This window comes from Mesoplodon densirostris, chromosome 19 (assembly GCF_025265405.1).
Source record: "Mesoplodon densirostris isolate mMesDen1 chromosome 19, mMesDen1 primary haplotype, whole genome shotgun sequence".
Lineage (NCBI taxonomy): Eukaryota > Metazoa > Chordata > Mammalia > Artiodactyla > Ziphiidae > Mesoplodon > Mesoplodon densirostris.
Genome location: NC_082679.1, coordinates 38,779,153 through 38,798,085, shown reverse-complemented (window position 1 = coordinate 38,798,085; position 18,933 = coordinate 38,779,153). Strand labels below are relative to the sequence as shown.

Below are 18,933 nucleotides of genomic sequence, written 5' to 3'. Positions count from 1 at the left end.
AAGCAAGCTGTGACAAGCATGCCAGGCCCCATTAGCAGGTCACAGGCCTTGACTGTGTGTCTCTGTCTTTCCATCTGTCTGTCTGTGTCTCTTCTGCTCTCGGTGACAGGACGGTGGAAGGCTGAGGCGCCACCCACCCCTGTGTTTATCCCTTCCTCGTGCCTGTGAGGTCCCTGTGCTCAATCCCGCAGGGGTCCACCTGGGGGCGCGCCTGGCTGTGTTCCTGCCCACATGCTGTGTCTGTCCCCGTGTCCTGGTCTGTCTGTCCCTTGCACACTCACACGTCCACTTGCTCCCTCTCTGTGTGCGGGTAACCACTCCCTGTGGAAGTCAGGGGGCAGGCTGGGGAGCCCCGCCTCTTATCTGTACTCTGGAGAGGGTTTGGGGTTTAAAAAAATCATGTTCCACCAAGGATAGTGTTTTCTGGGGAGAGAACAGCTGTTGCTAGAGCTCTGTCTTTCTCAGCTGCAAGTCCATGCAGGCTGGCCATGGAGAGGGTATTGCACATCAGACCTAGAACACAGGCTTTGGGGGAAGAATCAGTGGAAGCTGCTTTCCTAAGTCCTGGTCTAGGCAGCTCCATCCCCCAGAAGCTGCCTGCTGAAGCGGCTTCCTCCTAGGCAGGCCCCGGAGGCCCCCGGCTAACCCATGCTGCTGCTGCCCCCAGCCCTTGCCCGGCTCCCTCATCCCCTCTGCCTGCATCCCCTCCCCTGCCATGACAGGCCCCCTCTCCTCGGCCAGGCTGGGGCCTCTGCTGCCCTGCTGATCGGCGGCTACTTTGCTCATAGGTGGGCGGCTCCTTGGCAGCGGGAGGTGCTCGAGCCTGTCGGGGCCGCCATGTGCGGCCCCCATGGTACATAGGATGGTGGAGGCCATGTCCCAGCTGCAGGAGGAGAAAGCCCAGCTGCAGGAGGAGCTGGTGGCCCTACGGGAGAGGCTGGCTGTCTGCGACAGTGATCAGCAAGCCACATCCACCCAGCTGCAGAATCAGGTACCTGGGGAGGATGGGACGGGCTGAGGCCGCTGCCCACTGTGGAGCAGGTCGGAGGACATCGCCCAGGGCACCCGGAACCCACCAGACCACCAGCATAATGGACAGATGGGGTCTCCGCTCCTGGCCTGGGTGTGCACAAGAGGGCGAGGTGGCGAGAAGCAGAGGCCTGGGCCTCCCATCCTGGCCATCCATGCACCCCATTCCTTGTGGTTAGCAGGGGCCAGGACCTACCTCTCCAGAAGTGACAGGCAGCGTGTGTAGGCATGAGCGGAGCAGGAAAGCGCAGGGATGTTCCCGTCCCGAGGCCAGTGCTGAGTCCACTCCATCTTCCAAGGTGCCCTGGCTTGGGCAGCCCAGGTGGACCAAACTCATTGCAGAGGTGACCCCATGGAAAACTGGCGGGAAATGAGAGGCTGGCGTGTGTGCAAGTGAGAGAAGGGAGCTCTCAAATCTCTGGAAGCCCACAGTCCCTGTGGGCTGACCCCCAGCCCTCCTCCGCATGCCTGGCTAATTCACCCTCCTTCCCATCACCACCTAGGCCGCAAGACCCCTTTCCTGGGGCTCAGCTCCCCACTCTTAATTGTCCGTGTCTGTCTCTCGTGCCTGTGTCTGACCCTCCCCACTTCCCCAAAGTCCCCAGCCCTGTCTCCAAACCGTCTCCATGTTGGAGCCCATGCCTGAGCTCTCTCTGGAAAGCCCTGCCTTCGGTTGGGTCAACTTCTTTCTCTGTGATTTCCCAGCATGTAGCCCTTCTACTGGAGGGAACATCACTGAATACCGTGGCTTGTTCTCAGTTCCAGGGGCAGCAGATTATTTTCATGCACTTTTTAAATGCAGCATTTTTCCAGCTTACAAGTGTGTCTCAAGAACTCTGTCCTGACCACCTGTCCTTGGCCGAGTTGGGTGAGCCTCCTTGGGGCATCCCTAGTGCCCCGTGTCTCCCTCTTGTACAGTGACCCCATTGTTTGCTGCTCACTGTTGCCTCCTGTGGTGCCCGCCTGTCTTTCTGCCTCAGATGTCTGCTGGGTGCCTGGTATGTATGGGCACCCAGCTGAGCAGTGGGGATGCCCAGGTGGACAGGCACGCCCTGGCCTGCGGAGGCTGCGGTCTAGGGGAGGACAGACGTTTGTTACATGCACTTACGAAAGTTGGAAGAGTAACAAGGGCTCTGCAGGCGGGTACACACACAGGGAATGAGGGTTTCTACCACGTGCCTTTGTCGGGGAGATCAGGACCTGTAGGGGAGGTCGGGGGCAGCCTCCCTGAGAAAGCGGCTCTGGAGCTGAGGTCTGGCACAGAGCAGAGGAAGTGCATTCATTCGGAGCTGAGGGAACAGTCAGTGCAAAGGGACCGTGGCAGGGGGAGCAGGATGAATATCAGGGCGAACCAAGGCTTGTGTAGCTGGAACGTGGCATGAGGTGCTGCCCCGTGGGGCTGTGGGGCTGGTCTAGGGCCCTCCCTGCAGGACACATGTCTGGCCTGTGGCAAGAGCTCTTCCTTCCCTTGGTTTAGTTTGTCCGGGCACTTCACTTTGGAAACAAGTTTTGTTTTTTAAAGAACTTGACTGAGATATAATTCACATACCATAAAACTCACCCCTTTAAAGTGTACAGTTTACGGTCTTAAGTATCTTGGTGATGCAGCCGTCACCACTATCTAATTTTAGAACATTTTTATCACCCTACAAAGACCTATTGTCACTCCCCATAGGCCCCTTCCCCCCAACCCTTGGCAACCGCTGCTCTGCTTTTTTTTTTGTTCGTTTGGATGGATTTACCTTTTCTGAATGTTGCATATAAATTAAATAACAATATATGGTCTTTTGTGACTTTAAACAAATTTTTAAGAAACATTTTTTCCTTTAATTAGCAAAATTGACTTACTTTTTAGAGGGGAAGTTGCGGGTCAAGCATCTCAGCCTTTTTGGTGTCCTTGAGTGCCAGCTCTCCAGATAGGCCTGACCCCTCCCCTCCCCCCAACCTCCACGCCTCTGGATGATTTGGAGAATTCAGAATGGTTCCTGGTCTTTGCTCCTATTTTATTCCTGAACTTTCTGACTGCCAGGTCTTTTCTGAAAAATATCTCAGGAGATGCACCGGAAGCTCCAGGTCTCTGAGCCACTCTTTGGAGAGTCTGACTCTGTAGAGCTGTGGCCAACCACTTGGGCCTAGAGCTGGGTTCACATCCTGACTTTGGCACTACTCATGAGCTGTGTGACCTTGGGCTAGTTAATTACTGCTCTGCACCTCAGTTTCCTCATCTGTAAAATGGACATAATAACAGTATCTGGTGAGATGACCCAGTATTATTGGTGTCGCCACCGCCACTACCGCCCATCATCATTACCAGGAATGATGTTGGATTTGGACTCACGTGAGCAGGGTTCTAGTCCTGGCTGTGCAGCTGTAGCAAGTCACTTCCTCTCTGAGCCTTCACTTACCGGTCTCGACACTGGGTCAAATAAGATGTTGCTTCGTGGTTATTGGGCAGCTCAGTTATGGGACTGGACAGGAAAATGGATGGTAAACTGTAAAGTGCTGTGCCTCGTGAGGTGTCACTTCTGTGTGCTCTGGTCTCCTGTCAGCCTCACTGTGGTTTGCCGCAGATTGACCTTTCTGGTCTTCTCTATGTTGCTCTGCAGGGGTTCCAATCCTAGGTCCAATCCTAGGGTCACCACTTAGTGGTCAGGTGACCTTGAACAAGTTGCCTAACCATGACTTAATCTCTTGGAGCCTCACTTTTTCTTCCTGTAAAATGGCGATAATAATAGTATGTACCTAACAGGATTGGGGTGTTCAAAGTGATGATCTTATGAAGGCCCCCTGCCTCACTGACTCACGGACTCAGCAACTGGGGCTGCCATTGTCCCTGTTGGAACCCGGACTTGTGAGGGCTTCAGGAGTCTTTTTCAGGCCTCCCCTTGGATGTGTCAGATGGAGATGTTTATATTTTCTGGGAGCTCACTGTGTGCCTTGTGGGGAGCACTGGGGTCAAAGGTCCTCAGTCCTGGGGCACCCAGCAGCCCCAGGCCACGTGCTGGTGGCCTTGAGCTCCCCTGTCCTCTGTGGATGTCCCTGGAGCAGTGGCCTTCACGCTTCCAAGGCTCCTACCATCGTTACACACACCCAGACTGCACCCCTCCTCTTATTGCCCCCACACCTCAAGATAGAACCTTACATTGTGAGCAGAAACCACAGGCTGGAAGACTAGATCTAGCCCTCAAATGCGCCTTGTTTGTTTGACCTGCTTTTTTCTTTTTTTTTTTTTAACCACTTTAAAAATTGTGCTAGAATGCACATAACATAAAATTTACCATCTTAAGCATTTTTAAGTGTACAGTTCAGGGTATTAATGTATCACATTATTGTACAACCATCACCACCATCCGTCTCCAGAGCTCTTTGCATCCTGCAAAACTGAAACTCTGTCCCCATTGAACACTAACTCTTCATCACCCCAGCTGCTAGCAACCACCATTCTGCTGTCTCTGTGAATTTAGCTATTCTAGGTATTACACATAAGTGGAATCACAGTATTTGTCTTTCTGTGTCTGGCTTATTTCACTTAGCATAATGCTCTCCAAGTTCATGCACGTTGTTGCAAATGGCAGGATTTCCTTTTTTAAGGCAGACTAACATTCCATTGTGTGGCTAGACCACATTTAGCTTATCCATTCATCCATAAATGGACACTTGGGTTGCTCCCACATTTTAACTGTTATGAATAACACTACTATGAACATGGGTGTGCAGATATCTCTTTGAGACCCTGCTTTCAATAACTTTGGGTATATGCCCAGAAGTGGAATTCCTGGATCATATGGAAGTTCTATTTAAAATTTTTTGAGGAATCTACCACATTGTTTTCTACACTGGGTGCACCATTTTATATTCTCACCAGTAGGGCACAAAGCTTCCAGTTTCTCCATATCCTTACCAATACTTGTTATTTTCTGAGTTGCCTTTTTTTTTTTTTTTTTTTTTAAATAATAGCCATCCTAATGGGTATGGCGTGGTATCTGATTATGGCTTTGATTAGCATTTCCCTAATGGTCAGTGATATTGCGCATCTTTTCATGTGCTGATTGGCCGTGTGTATATAATCTTTGGAGAAACGTCTGTTCAAGTCCTTTGCCCATTTTGAATTGGGTTCTTATGTTGTTGAGTTGTAGGAGTTCTTTATATATTCTGAATATTAGCCCCTTATCAGATATGTGATTTAAAGATAGTTTCTCCCACTCTGTGGGTTGCCTTTACACTCTGTTGACAGTCTTTTGATGCACAAAAATTTTTTTGATGAAGTCCAACTTACCTATTTTTTCTTTTATTGCCTGTACTTTTGACATCAAGAAATCATTGCCAAATCTAATGTCATGATGCTTTTCCCTTATGTTTTCTTCTAAGAGGTTTATAGTTTTAGCTTATATGTTTCAGTCTTTGATCCATTTTGATCCATTCTTTTGCATGTGGATATCCAATTTTCCCAGCACCATTTGTTGAAAAGACTGTCCTTTCCTCATTGAAAATCTTGGCACCATTGTCAAAAATCAATTGACCATATACATGAGGGTTTATAACTGGGCTCTCTCTCCTGTTCCATTGGTCCATATGTCTGTCTTTATGCCAGTACCACACTGTTTTGATTACTGTAGCTTTGTAGTAAGTTTTGATATCAGGAAGTGTGAGTCCTACAACTTTGTTCTTCTTTTTCAAGATTGTTTTGGCTATTTGGCTTTTGAGATTTCATATGAATTTTAGGATGGATGCTAATATTTCTGCAAAAAATGGCATTGGGATTTAGATAGAGATTGGATTGAATCTATAGATTTCTTTGGGCAGTATTGACATCTTAACAATACTGTTTCCAGACTGTGAATGCAGGCTGTGTTTCCATTTACTGGTATCATCTTTAATTTCTTACAGCAACATTTTGTAGTTTTCAGTGTACAAGTTTTTTGTCTCCTTGGTTAAGTTTATTCCTACATGTTTTATTCTTTCTGATGCTATTTTAAGTGGAATTACTGTCTTAATTTCCTTTTTGGACTGTTCAGCATTAGTGCATAGAAACGCAACTGATTTTTATGTGTTATATCCCGCAACTTTGCTGAATTTATTAGTTCCAACTGTCCTGATTGTATGATCAAATTAGTTGCCACCATTTAAATCTTAGTTAAGTTCATATAAAAATCACAACTTCCTTTCTTTTGTCATAAAATACTGGAAGTTGTGGCACCTCTGGGCTGACATTCCCACATGGCATGCACTGCCTGGAGCCCATTAGCAGCTCCTGCCTTTGGCAGAAGTGAGCATCCTTCAGCACAGCCCAGCCTCCACCACCTCTGCTCCCCCGTGCCCTGCCTGACCGCTCTCTCACAGCCCCTGCTTCTCCTGGCCCCTCATGCATTCAGCACTCTTTCTACATGTGTTTACTGAGCGCCTACTATATGCCAGGTACCGTTCTAGGCACTGGGGGTACAGCACTGATACAACAAATATCCCTGTCTTCACGGACTTTCATTCTAGTAATAGACTTATTACGTGCTGGGCCCTGTCCTAAGCACTTTATATATGTTACTCATGTAATCTCACTTAATCCTCCAGACCTCCTCAGTGAGGTAGCCTCATTCTACTGCTAAGGAAATGGAGAGGCACGGTGGAGTTGAGATGTGTCCAAGGTTGTCTGGCAAGGTAGGGTGATGTCTGTATTAGCAACCCGAGCAGTCTGGCCTGAGAGTCCATGTTCCCAAAGCCCCTTGGTGGCAGAAGGACTCAAACGTGAAACTCAGCAGTGGAGGCAGGCTGGGACGGATGTAGCCAGTTGGGCCTGGTCAGTGGTCATGTACGTAGGTAACCAGGAGTCAGGTCTCCCGGGCGGGGGAGTCTGTTGGGGACAGGATGGGGTGCTTCCCGGGGCTGCCCCTCAGGCCTCTGGGCTGTGTTTCCTTGGGGCCGTCTGGATCCCAGGCCCTCTCATCTTCCCAGCTCAGCAATGCCTTGGTCTTGCCACTGGGAGAGCCCTCCGTTCCTCAGAAGACAGCCGATGATGGAGGGCCAGGCTTGGTGGGAGGTTGGGGGCTAATCAGCAGGTTGTCTGTGTCGAGAGGAGCAAACAGCTGGGAAAACAGACTGGCACAGGGCAGCCGCACCCTCCGCGGAGCCCGCTTCTGCTGGGAGATGTAACTGTGGGTTTGCGTCGGGTCAGCAGACAGGCACCAGCTCCCTCTCCCTCAAGGCCCCCCTGCACCAGGCTTGTGGCTCAGTTTCTCAGCGTGACTAGGAGCCTGAGCCCGGGGAGGGCTGTGGCACAAACCCAGCCTGGTCCCTTCTCAGCCCTGGGATTGACCTTGTGCTGTCCGGGGGCCCATCACAGCAGCCGGTCAGGAGCCTGCCTGCCGCTCTGGCCTGGCTCTTTGCACTCAGGAGTAAGTACGCTGCCCCCTCGCCGTCACTTCCGTGCTCACTGAGTGTCTCCGGTGTGCTGGGCACCTCAAGAAGAGCTGATGGAGAAGGTCCCTCCCCCCGCCCCGCTGACCCCTTGCGTACAGATGCAGGCACCGTCGCTGACTCAGAGCTGTACTGGGTGCGTAAAGGGCGTGCCTGCAGGGGCCCCCTCCGCAGAAGGCCCCGCTCTCTGGTCAGGTTCACCCTCAGCTCCCCGTCTCTGCTCCGAGCCCTCCTCCCGTACTTGGTTTTGTCTCCGTCTCCTGTGCTCACTGTTTTCCCTGACCCTGAGAGACTCGCCTGTTCTCCCTCCCAGGCTGGGAGAAGTCTGCTGTCTTCCCTGCAGGCCCTCCCGAAGCTGACCCCCCGGGGGTGGAGGACAAGGGTCCCGCTCCTGGGCAGCACGCCTCCTTAGTTCTCAGCCCCCAGTGGAGCTGGCCGGCCGGGGCGCAGGCACCACACACCACGGGGTGGTTTGTGCCTGACCGGACACCCTGCGGTGTCAGTGGGCTGTGCTCCTCCTCTGCCCGAGACTAGCCAGGAGATGACGAGTGCCTGACATTTCTGACAAAAGGGGTCTTTTACAGCCTTTTCCTCATCCCTCCACCCCGCCCCCAGCCTGCCTCGTGGGGCAGCCGCCTCCTTTTGGGGCGCCCCTCAGAGATTCCAGACAGAGGCCAGGAACACCCAGTGTTCTGACTGTGATGTAAGAAGAGAACAGGAACCGGGCTGCAGGCAGGTGTCAGGCAGGCATCCCGACTCCCAAGTAGACACTGGGAAACCCCACTTTCACTGCATCGGGTCTGAGTGCCAGTGGCGTTGGGGACAAGCAAGGTCCGAGCCCACCCAGCCTGGTGCCGAGGAAGCAGCCGGTCTGGGGCACCAGCTCCGTGCACGTGGATCTTCCTGGGGTGATTTCTGAGGGAGGGGAGGCAGGAGGGGGACCCCAACCTTTCAAAAGGAGGTAGACTCCACCTCTTTCAGAGTTGGGGGAGTGCAAGAGGAATATATATTCTTTGAGACTTAAAACTTACTCCAAATCCATAGTCCAGAGCCCTCTCCGTTTTGCATTGCATATGCGATTTTGTTTTTGGATTTTTCTTTGACTTAATATGTTGAGGAGCTTTTCCCCACATCATTTAAAACTCCTGATAAACGTGAGTTTAACGACTACACAGTAGTCTATGAGTGCATGTACTGTAATCCACCTAACCATTCCCCTAATGTTGGGCATTCAGGTTATTCCCAATTTCATGACTAAGGAATGAAAGCCCGCCTTATTCAAACTGTCCCTCACTCCCCTCCAGGGCGAAGGAACTGAGGCTCCGTGTACCAGGCTTTTAACAGAAGGGGGTATTGGAGTGGGCAGAGAAATGACACAGGCTTTGCTGCCTGGCCTGGTCCGTGCCCAGCACATTGCTAGGAAGGAATGTGCTGGTGGAGCGGGTGACAGAGGTGACCTTCTCGGGTGCAGCCCTAGGGTCACCTGCTTGTCTACCAGGAGGCCTTGGGCAGCCAGGTTGGGTCTCCCAACCCCTCTCTGGGTCTTGTGTTTGGAATCCGCCTCCCCAGGTACGAGTGAGCAGCGCTGGTGTCACAGGCCTTTTCCTTGGAGGTGGGGGTCGCACCCATGGCCCGCTTCCTCCCCCAGCTTGCTCAGAAAAGCAGAGGCTGACTTGTGGTCCAGCCGCCTTCTCCAGCGCCAGGAGACGGTTGGCTCTGAGCTCGTGCTGCACACAGACTGTTGATGACATCTCAGCCATAGGTAGTGGGGAGATTTTACACACACACCCCGAAAATCCCAATGTCTGGCCTCTCTTGAAAGGTCAGAAGTTTGATGACACTGGGCCTGTGTCCCCCCGACCCCCCCAGTTGCAGTCCTCTGTCTCCTTCAGGTGGGTCTTGGGCATCTGGTCCTGCACTGCCCCTCACCTACCTTACTTGGCTGGCGGCCCCTGTAGGCGGTAACAAGAGGCCAATGCTTGTGTAAACCACACCTCCTTATCCCCCAGAGAGGGAGTCTGACTCTCCCTGTACCTTTTCCAAGGTTCCGTGCAATCAACACAGAATGTTCTGCAAGAAAAAGCTCAAACAGGCGCTGATGAACACTGGTGCCAAAGTCTTTGTCTGCATTTTGGGTTATTTCCGGGGGGGAGAGTTTCCTGGAGGTGGGCTGATGTGGAGCCAGGGTCTAGGCCTGCGGGGAGGGCAGGCAGCCGTCCTGGGATCCTGCTCTCTCTCGGGGCTGGTTTCCCCTCCCTGGGCTCTGGTTGAACCAGTCACCCTTGCCTCCTGATGGGGTGCACACCCCTTCTCTTTCTAACAGCCTCCACTGGCCATAGCTCTCCTGCAAGGCAGACTGGGAGCTGGGGTGGAGGCAGGTCCCAGATGTGCCCTGGTCACTGGCAGGCCCATCTCCACAGACAGACTCACCAGGAACCACTCAAAGTAGAAAATTCTAGGGGCTGGTCAAGGACCGATCCAGGTTTTGTAGTGCCTGGAGTTTATACACTTTGGAGGCCCTTTAAAGAAAAAAGAATGTTAAATGACAAATACAGAAGTAGGTTCAGGCCTGTGCAAAGGCAGGCGTCCTGAGGGTCAGCCTCCTGAGTCCCCCAGCGAGCTGCCCCTGGCGTGGGCTCAGGCTCGCACAGGGGTCACCACAGCTGCACTCGCTCCCCAGACTCTCCTGTAAGCCCAGACTGGCTGGTCCTGTGACGGGAGAGGGTGCTGAGAGCTGTCAGGACCAGGCCAGGTGCTTTGCGCCTAGAGTCCCAGGTGTGGCCTGATGCTTGAACACAGGGAGGACTGGGGCTCTGGGTTTGGGCGAGAGGCCTGGGTGTGGGCTGGAGGAGAGAATCCAGGCTCAGCGTGCCCTGGCTTTGTGCTGGCAGGTGGAACACCTGAAGCAGAAGCTCATAAGCCAGGCCCAGGAAGTGAGCCGCCTTCGATCAGAGCTGGTGAGCCTGACCACGCCATCCTAACGGAGTGGGGCTGGGGGGGGATGCTCCCCATGTACTTATCACCCCTCACTGTGCCCACGGGGTGGTGTGATCCGTAACAGGAGGGAGGTTAATTCTTATTTGCTGATGTAAAGTAGGAGTGTGAACTCTGTGTATAAATATGACTTTCCTTGTAACTTTCACACTCAGGAAAATGGAATGAAAGGGGTGGGGTGCAGCCGGGAGCAGTTCCGGTCTCACCACCTTCCTCCATCTCTCCCTTTCCTCTGCCTTTGTCTTTATCGTCTCTGGAGCCCCTCCTCTCTCCTCTCCATCCATCACTGGCCTTTCTTTCTCTTTTCTCCTTCTGTCTCCCCACCTCTCCCCTCTCCCCTGCCCCTGCACTGTCTCTGCCTCCCCGCTCCGTCCTTCCCCCTGATCTGCCCTCGCCACATGCGCCCTAACTCCGGCTCTGACTCTCTGCAGGGAGGCACCGACTTGGAGAAGCACCGGGACCTGCTGATGGTGGAGAATGAGCGACTGAGGCAGGAGATGCGGCGCTGCGAGGCCGAGCTGCAGGAGATGCGGGCCAAGCCGGCGGTGCCCTGCACAGGCTGCGAGCACAGCCAGGTGGGCCCAGGGCCAGGGTGGTCCCGGGGCGCTCGATTCCCAGCGGTCACCCCACTTCCTCACGCTGACTCCTGCCCACTGGTCTCACACCTGTCCCGGGCCCCGCGCCTCTGCGGCCATCTGTCTGCAGGAGAGCGCCCAGCTCCGTGACAAGCTGTCCCAGCTACAGCTGGAGGTGGCGGAGAACAAAGGCTTGCTGTCAGAGCTGAACCTGGAGGTGCAGCAGAAGACCGACCGGCTGGCTGAGGTGGAGCTGCGGCTCAAGGACTGCCTGGCCGAGAAGGCGCAGGAGGAGGAGCGGCTCAGCCGGCGCCTGCGTGACAGCCACGAGACCATCGCCAGCCTGCGGGCCCAGTCGCCACCCGTCAAGGTGAGCCTGGGGCCAGGCGGCTGCACTGCTTGCGTTGCCCCGCGCGCACCTGGACCACACCTCAACTCTGGTCCCTGGAGCCCAGGATGGGCTGGACGTAGGAGGGGCTTGCCTTGGTGAATAAGTAGGTGCGGGGGGTTGAAGGAATCCTTCCAGATCTGCTCTCAGCCTGGCCCCTTCCCCTTCTTGCTGTCCAGGGCCAGGCCACATAGGCATCCAGCAACTGATGCTTGAGGTGCCCACCGTGTGCCAGGCATGGACGTGATGCATCGCTAGATTCTGCCCTCGTCTTTGCCCTTCTTGTCTGTTCTGGGCCCAGTCTTGGGCCACAGCCAGGCTCCTAGTGGGCTCATTAAGATGAGAAGATTCCAGGAGGCCCTTGCAGCTTTCTGGAAAGCCCAGATCTCGGGGCTCCTCTAGTTTATTCTGCAGGCCATTGGTGGGATGTTCCTGAGGGTCCCCCAGGGTCCCAGGGTAAGGTCAAGGCACCCACGCACCTCCATGCACCCACCCCTCCCTCCTCTCACAGTATGTCATGAAGACGGTGGAGGTGGAGTCGTCCAAGACCAAGCAGGCCCTCAGTGAGTCCCAGGCCCGGAACCAGCACCTGCAGGAGCAGGTGGCCATGCAGAGGCAGGTGTTGAAGGAGATGGAGCAGCAGCTGCAGAGCTCGCATCAGCTGACCGCACAGCTCCGGGCACAGGTGTGCATGTCTATCGGGGCAGCATGTGCATGCCGGGCCCCAACGCCAGAGACCGGCCTTTGGCACAGTGCAGCGGCTGAGCACTTGGGGTTCGACAGACCTGGGTTTAAGTTCCTCCTCTCCCCGCTGGCTGTGTGACCAAGGGCAGGTTTCTGTTTCCTCGTCTGTAAAATGATCTGATCACAGAACGCACCTCCCAGTGGGGCTTGACCTAATCACAAGATTCGCTCAGGGCCCGGCACACAGGCTCTTGGAAGGGTGCTCTAGTCAGTATCATAACAAATGCCTTCCCCTGCTCTCCTGGGGCCTGTGGCTTGTGACCTGTGTTATGTGCCGGGACCCAGGTTGGTGCTGGGCTGATGCTGGGAAGTAGCTGCACAGAGCTCCCAGCCCTTTCAGGGAGGGAGACGGCCATCCTACCCCACCTGTGTGTGTGTTCACGTGTGCAAGGCGTGAGGGGCGGGGCTTCTTTCCCCGCGTGGCGCATGGCACTAAGCTTCTGGCCCTGGCCGCAGATCGCCATGTACGAGTCGGAGCTGGAGCGGGCACACGGGCAGATGCTGGAGGAGATGCAGTCCCTGGAGGAGGACAAGAACCGGGCCATCGAGGAGGCCTTTGCCAGAGCCCAGGTGGAGATGAAGGCTGTGCACGAGAACCTGGCAGGTGAGCCGTCCAGCCGGGCTCTGGCCTGCCCCACGCCACAGCCCTTCACCCCGTCTGCCTCTCACCCCTTGTGTCTCTCCATAGGTGTCCGGACCAACCTGCTGACGCTGCAACCAGCATTGCGGACCCTGACCAATGACTACAATGGGCTCAAGCGTCAGGTGCGCGGCTTCCCAATGCTGTTGCAGGAGGCCCTCAAGAGCGTCAAGGCCGAGGTGAGTGCAGGCCATGGGGGGGCGGGGCTGGGAGAGGCCTTGGAGCCCCTGGGCAGATGCAGCAGCCACCTAGCGCGCCCTTCCCAAACTCAAAGCCCCCAGATGGCAGCTCGTGTCCCACACACGCACTGCTGTCCCCAGACCATTTGAAAAACAGTAATGGTCAAGAGCAGGTATTTGGGTATAAACCAAACATGTCACATATATCTTTATATCCCATACGTGCTATGCATATCTTTATAGCTCAAACATGCTACACATATCCTTAGATGTTAGGTTTAATTTAATTTTTTAAAGCTGTACTTGTGCAGTATGAGAATAGCCAATGTCTCTTAAGTGCCTCCTACGTGCTGAGCCTTTTATAGCCGTCAGCTCCTTGAATCTGTATGACAGCTCTGCAGGGCAGAGAGACATGTATTTTGGGAATCGAAAATAGTTCTCCTTTAAAAAATTACGTCAATAATACATGGACATGTTGAAAGTACACACCTCCCAGAAGGGCATTCAGATGAAAAGGAAAGGCTTCTCTCTGCCACCCAGCCTGCTCCCCAAAGGAGGCCTGTCTCCCAGCAATTCCCCCAAAGGGTGTTCTGAGCACGCTGAAAACTGTTGACATATATGTACGTGGACACACACTTCCCTTTCACCCAATAAAGGGGAGCAGGTGTACGTGTGGCTTGCATCTTGTTTCTTTTCCTTATGAAATGTAACTTGGAGATCTTTACCTACCAGCTCCTACAAATCCACGAGTTAGATGTTGTTATCCCAATTTTACAGATGAGAAAATTGAGGCTTGAATACATTGAGCCAGTTGCTTCTGGTCCCCCAGGTCCTCAGGGTAGAGCTGGAATTTGGGTCCAGCTGAATCATGTAGTCAAGTGCTGGTGCTGTGGAGTGAGAGCTGAGCCCCGGCTCTTTACTCATCTGCAGGGCAACCTTGAGATTGGCTTAGTCTCTCTGGGGCCCAGTTTCTTCCTCTGTAAAGTGGGCCTGTTCGCAGTACCTACCCAGAGGGGTTATTGGGAAGATGGGATGTGTGACACCGCATGTCAGGTATTTAGTCCAGGGCAGGAGGCAGTGAGCAGACTGGGGGGGGGGGGAGGGGGAGGGGCAAGCAGCTGGGCAAGCAAGGTGGGTGGAGCTGGGCCCCTGACGGCGCTGCGCACCCCCGACTAGATCGGCCAGGCCATCGACGAGGTCAACGGCAACAACCAGGAGCTGCTGCGCAAGTACCGCCGGGAGCTGCAGCTGCGCAAGAAGTGCCACAATGAACTCGTGCGGCTGAAAGGTGACCGCTGGGCGGGCTGGGGGGTGCCTAGCGGAGGGAGCCCTGACCTGCCTCGGAAGTGATCCTGTCCTTCCCCATGGCCCCCAGCGCCACTCCTTGGAGCTGTGCCCTGTCATCGAGAAGCTATTATAATTCCCTCTTTGTAGATAAGGAAACCGAGGCACAGAGACGTCACAGGGAATTTGCTCAAAACTGCATGGCTAGTGAATGGTCCACCTTGGATCTGTTCAACTCTGAAACCTTTGCCCAATGCCTATGGCAGGCTACCAGGTGGCGGAGGGGTAGGGTATTGAAGCATTGGGTGGTGGGTGGCTAGAATGCCACTTATTCTGATCTAGGGCCTGGTCAAGGTTGACACACCACCCATTCACGGCACAAAGGTCTAGGGAGCACCTGCTCTGTGCCAAGTGCTGTTCCAGACAATGAGGATATGGCTTTGGGCGCCACAGAACCTGTCCCTGCCTTCATGGTGGTTACTTCAGCAGGGGGCAAGCAGACGGTGATGATTAATCACTCAGAAAACCCCATCACTACCCCTTTACCCAGGCTGGGGAGGGGCTCTGAGAGCCCCTGGGTATCTGACAGTTGAGGGTGTCGAGGGGGCTTCCCGTAGGAGCTAAAACCAGGGCTGAGACCTGGATTGTGAGGTGGAGTGGACAGGTGAAGGGAAGGTGGGGCCATGCTAGATGTGATGGGGAGTTTTCTCTTCATTCCAGGAACTCTGGGATCCCACCCAAAGGCTTGAAGCAAGGGGGTGGCATGATCAGATCTGTGTGTCAGACACCCCTGGGGCTGCCCTGTTGCCTGTGCCCATCTCCTGCCTGGTCCTTTATGCCCATCTGATTCCCAAGCCCTGTCCTGGCATTCACTGTGCCCTTCTAGAGTGATAGAATAAGCCCCTTGGCTTGTTGGGATCCAGGCCCCTTGTTGTGTACGTGAGGAAACTGAAGTCCAGGTGTATAAAGAGTTGTCCATTTTGGTATCCCACCCAAACTGGGTTCAGTGTCTGAGCCCCACAACTGACCTTTCCTCCATGTCCCCAAGGTGAGGATCCTACCGTCAACTGGTTTGCTCAGCAAGAAAATATATTGATACGTTAATTCATACTATAGCGTGAGTGGCTGATCAAATCTTTGTGGGCCACCTTGCCCTTGGGGGCCTTACTTAGAAGGCAGGGGGCTCTTGAGCCACTAGCCTGCTCTAGATGTCAACGGACACCAGTGTGGAGGCAGTCTGGTCTTGACCTGGTCTGTACCCTTCTCTCTTCCCCCACCCAATCCAGGGAACATCCGGGTGATTGCCCGTGTCCGGCCAGTCACCAAAGAGGATGGGGAAGGACCTGAGGCGACCAATGCTGTGACCTTTGATCCTGATGACGACTCCATCATTCACTTGCTGCACAAAGGAAAGCCCGTCTCCTTTGAGCTGGACAAAGTCTTCTCCCCGCAAGCCTCACAGCAGGACGTGAGTGTGGCCCTGCAGGGAGAGGGACAGAGAACAGTGGCGGGAGGGGGAGACAGACTCACCTCACCTGTAGAGGGAGAGATGTTGGGAGCTGGACAAAAATAAGTATAAGGGAGGGCAGACAGGATGGAGAAGCTCAGTGCTCCACGGTCCCTCTCTTTTCACCTCTGGAGGAGAGAAGAGGGTGGGAAGGTAAACTGAGGCCTTTGGAAGCCTCTGCTAAGAAGGGCAGATCCATGCACAGCCTAGGGCACCCACATGGCCCCACCCATCCTCACAGCCACACCCACTCTCAGGCCCATCTCACCCATGTGACCCCTCCTACCCTCATAGCCACACCCACTAACATGGCCTCTCCCACTCATGTGGTTCCTCTCCCATACTCAGCCACACCCACTCTCACAGCCCCTCCCAGTCATGTGGCCCCGCCCATCCACAGGACCCTGGCTTGCATGGAGGCAGGCCCCTCCAGCCAGGAGCACCTCCTCTATCAGTCCCATGGGTCTTCCTAGGAACTCCCATGCTGCCCCCCAGGCCTCAGGGAGGAGCCCTCAGCCTGTGCGAGCCATGTGTTCTCAGCACCCACTCTTCCCTGATCTCTGCCAGGGCCAACCTGGGAGGCCTGTTTTGCCTGTGCCCTCCTGTCCCCATGCTGGGCTTTATCTTTGCCCCCGTCCTTTGTTGCTGGCTGGCAGGCAGGCCAGCCGGCCCGTGGAGGCGCCAGGCACATGCTTTCTCGGCCTTCATTTGCTGACCCACCTTGAGAGGGGGAGAAGCTGGGGGAGGGCTCCTGAGTTCCTGGGCTGGGCGCCCCTTCCTCAGGTGCTGGTGGGCAGTAATTACTGCCCTGACTTCCCTTCAGTCTTTTGGCAATGAGGTTGCCCACTAACGCCTAGTGTAAGTGACTTATTAGTCACAGATTCCTCCACAGTGAGCTGGTTGCCCACGATAACAGGTGCTGTATTAGGGGAGAGGAGCAGTCAGGGGGAGGTGGCTGGTGGGGGCCCCTGGACCCAGCAGCCTTGGCAGCCCTTCACCCTCCATCCCACGTCCCCTCTGCAGGTGTTCCAGGAGGTGCAGGCCCTGATCACCTCCTGCATCGACGGCTTCAACGTCTGCATCTTCGCCTATGGCCAGACGGGTGCTGGCAAGACATACACGATGGAGGTGGGTACCCGCTGGATGGGGCAGGGATCCAGAGTGAAGACCAACCCCTTGCTGCCATTGATGGGGGCTCCCCTCATTGTTCTCGAGGTTCTGCGTGGGGTGTGTTTTGCCTCACTTGGTCTTCATAACCACCTTGGAGCAGGGCCCATAGTTATCCGTGTTAGCCCCGAGGCATCAGGCCTGCAGGGGGGTGCCTTGCCCAAGCACCCCTGCATGGTCCCAGTAGGTATGGGGGAGGGGAGGGTGTGCTGACAACCACCTCTGGCCTCAGAGGGGTCTCGGCCTGGGCCCAGAGTCCAGGGCAGATCGCTGGATTGGCTTTCATTTCACCCACACACATTTATGGGGCTCCTGTTGTAGGGCTGCCATGCTGGGCCCTGGGAGTGTCAGGATGAAGGAGGGGGCGATCTCGGCCCTCAAGGAGATACCCGGGCAGTGGGAGACTGGCCAGTGAAGAGACTGGCCAGACTTGTCGTGGGGCACCTAGCTCTTTTTTTAATATTTAATTAATTTATTTATTTGGCCATGTCAGGTCTTAGTTGCAGCAGGCGAGCTCCTTAGTCGTGGCACGTGTGCTCCTTAGTTGCGGCTCGCCAGCTCCTTAATTGTGGCACGCGAAAAAGTTGTGACGTGCGTGTGGGATCTATTTCCCTGACCAGGGATTGAACCCAGGCCCCCTGCACTGGGAGCATGGAGTCTTAACCACTGCGCCACCAGGGAAGTTCCGGGTGCCCAGCTCTTACCTGCAGCTCCCAGGGCCTCATCTCCCTGCCTGTGCCATGCCCCCCTCTATGGGATGTGGCTGGGAGTGGGGGGGGTCGTTGAGAGGAGGAAGAAACTTGACTGTAGATAAAAATGGAGCCATTTCCCTGGCTCTTGAGGGGGATTCTCCAGGTAGGGGAGGGGGGCGGGTCTCCTGCTGTCCCAACAAGGGGCGCGAGAGGGCGCTGCTGGCCCAGGCTGTTAGGAACCCTTTGGGAAGGCTGTCATGGTGGTCCTTTCTCCCCCAATCTGGACCTCCTTTTCCCTCAGTTCTGGGATTGGCAAGACTGGTCAGTAGGGGACAGGCCAAGCGAGATGGGGAGGTGAAGGGCGAGGGGTGTGTGCAGCACCTCTAGGCTCCCAGCTCCATCTTGGGTGCTTAGAGTTGACCACCAGGGGCCTCCATCCTCCAACACATCCCTGCTGAGCCCCACTGTGCATCAGGCACCGTGCCTGGGGCCTGGGGCACAGCCGTGGCCAGGGTGCCTGACCCCACGGAGCCAGCCCACCAGTGGGGAGACAGCGGTGCACACGGCAAACCGGGACGTGTCCCGCCGGGTGCTGGGGAGGGGACGTCGGCCCGGAATGAGGAGCCGAGGGAGGGGGAGGGGTCAGGCATTGGGAGGGAGGGAGCCTCCCTGAGGAGGTGAGTTTGGTGCAGACACCTAAGCCAGCCACGGAGAGGAGAATGGGGAAGAGCACGCCGGGCAGAGGGAACAGCAGGGCTGGGACCACGAGTCTGGAGCGTGCCGGGGAGGACACTGAGGCCCGGCAAGGAGGCCCCAGTGGCAGAAGTGAAGTGAGGGTGGGAGGTGCCGTGATAAGGGAGGCCCAGGTGAGGACTCCAGATTTCTTTCTAGAAAGGCCAGCCAGCCCATCGGGCCCCAGTTCACTTGCCAGCTCTGCCTGTGCCTCCCCTGCGTCACCCCCAGAGCCTGGCTCATGGCCGACCTGCCAATGAGCCCCTCATTGTCATACACTCATACATGTCATACAATCATACATTCCCGGTGCTCCCTCCCAGGTGGCCCACCAGGGCCAGGTATCCATCAGCAGCCCGTGTGTGCAGGCCTGGGCCAGGCGCTTCACCTGGTGCTCTTAAGTCTCAGGCCCAATCCTGGCAGGGTGGGGCCGTTTTAAAGGCGGGGAGGGCTTCCCTGGTGGCGCAGTGGTTGAGAGTCCGCCTGCTGATGCAGGGGATACGGGTTCGTGCCCCGGTCTGGGAAGATCCCACATGCCGCGGAGCGGCTGGGCCCGTGAGCCATGGCCGCTGGGCCTGTGCGTCCGGAGCCTGT

At 55.3% G+C, this 18,933-nt stretch overlaps 1 protein-coding gene across 4 annotated transcripts in view; it reads left to right on the top strand.

Annotated features, from left to right (window-relative positions):
- KIFC3 (kinesin family member C3) overlaps nt 1-18,933 on the top strand; it is a 35,557-nt gene that overhangs the window by 12,501 nt on the left and 4,123 nt on the right. For 3 of the 4 annotated variants that reach the window (XM_060083252.1, XM_060083251.1, XM_060083253.1), the window contains exons 5-14: nt 789-991; nt 10,329-10,394; nt 10,863-11,006; nt 11,137-11,376; nt 11,906-12,079; nt 12,595-12,742; nt 12,827-12,957; nt 14,134-14,245; nt 15,528-15,709; nt 16,772-16,876. In XM_060083252.1, the coding sequence (XP_059939235.1) occupies nt 789-991; nt 10,329-10,394; nt 10,863-11,006; nt 11,137-11,376; nt 11,906-12,079; nt 12,595-12,742; nt 12,827-12,957; nt 14,134-14,245; nt 15,528-15,709; nt 16,772-16,876 (1,505 nt within the window). The remainder of the gene's footprint in view (nt 1-788; nt 992-10,328; nt 10,395-10,862; nt 11,007-11,136; nt 11,377-11,905; nt 12,080-12,594; nt 12,743-12,826; nt 12,958-14,133; nt 14,246-15,527; nt 15,710-16,771; nt 16,877-18,933) is intronic. The other variant, XM_060083255.1, reaches the window with a different exon arrangement.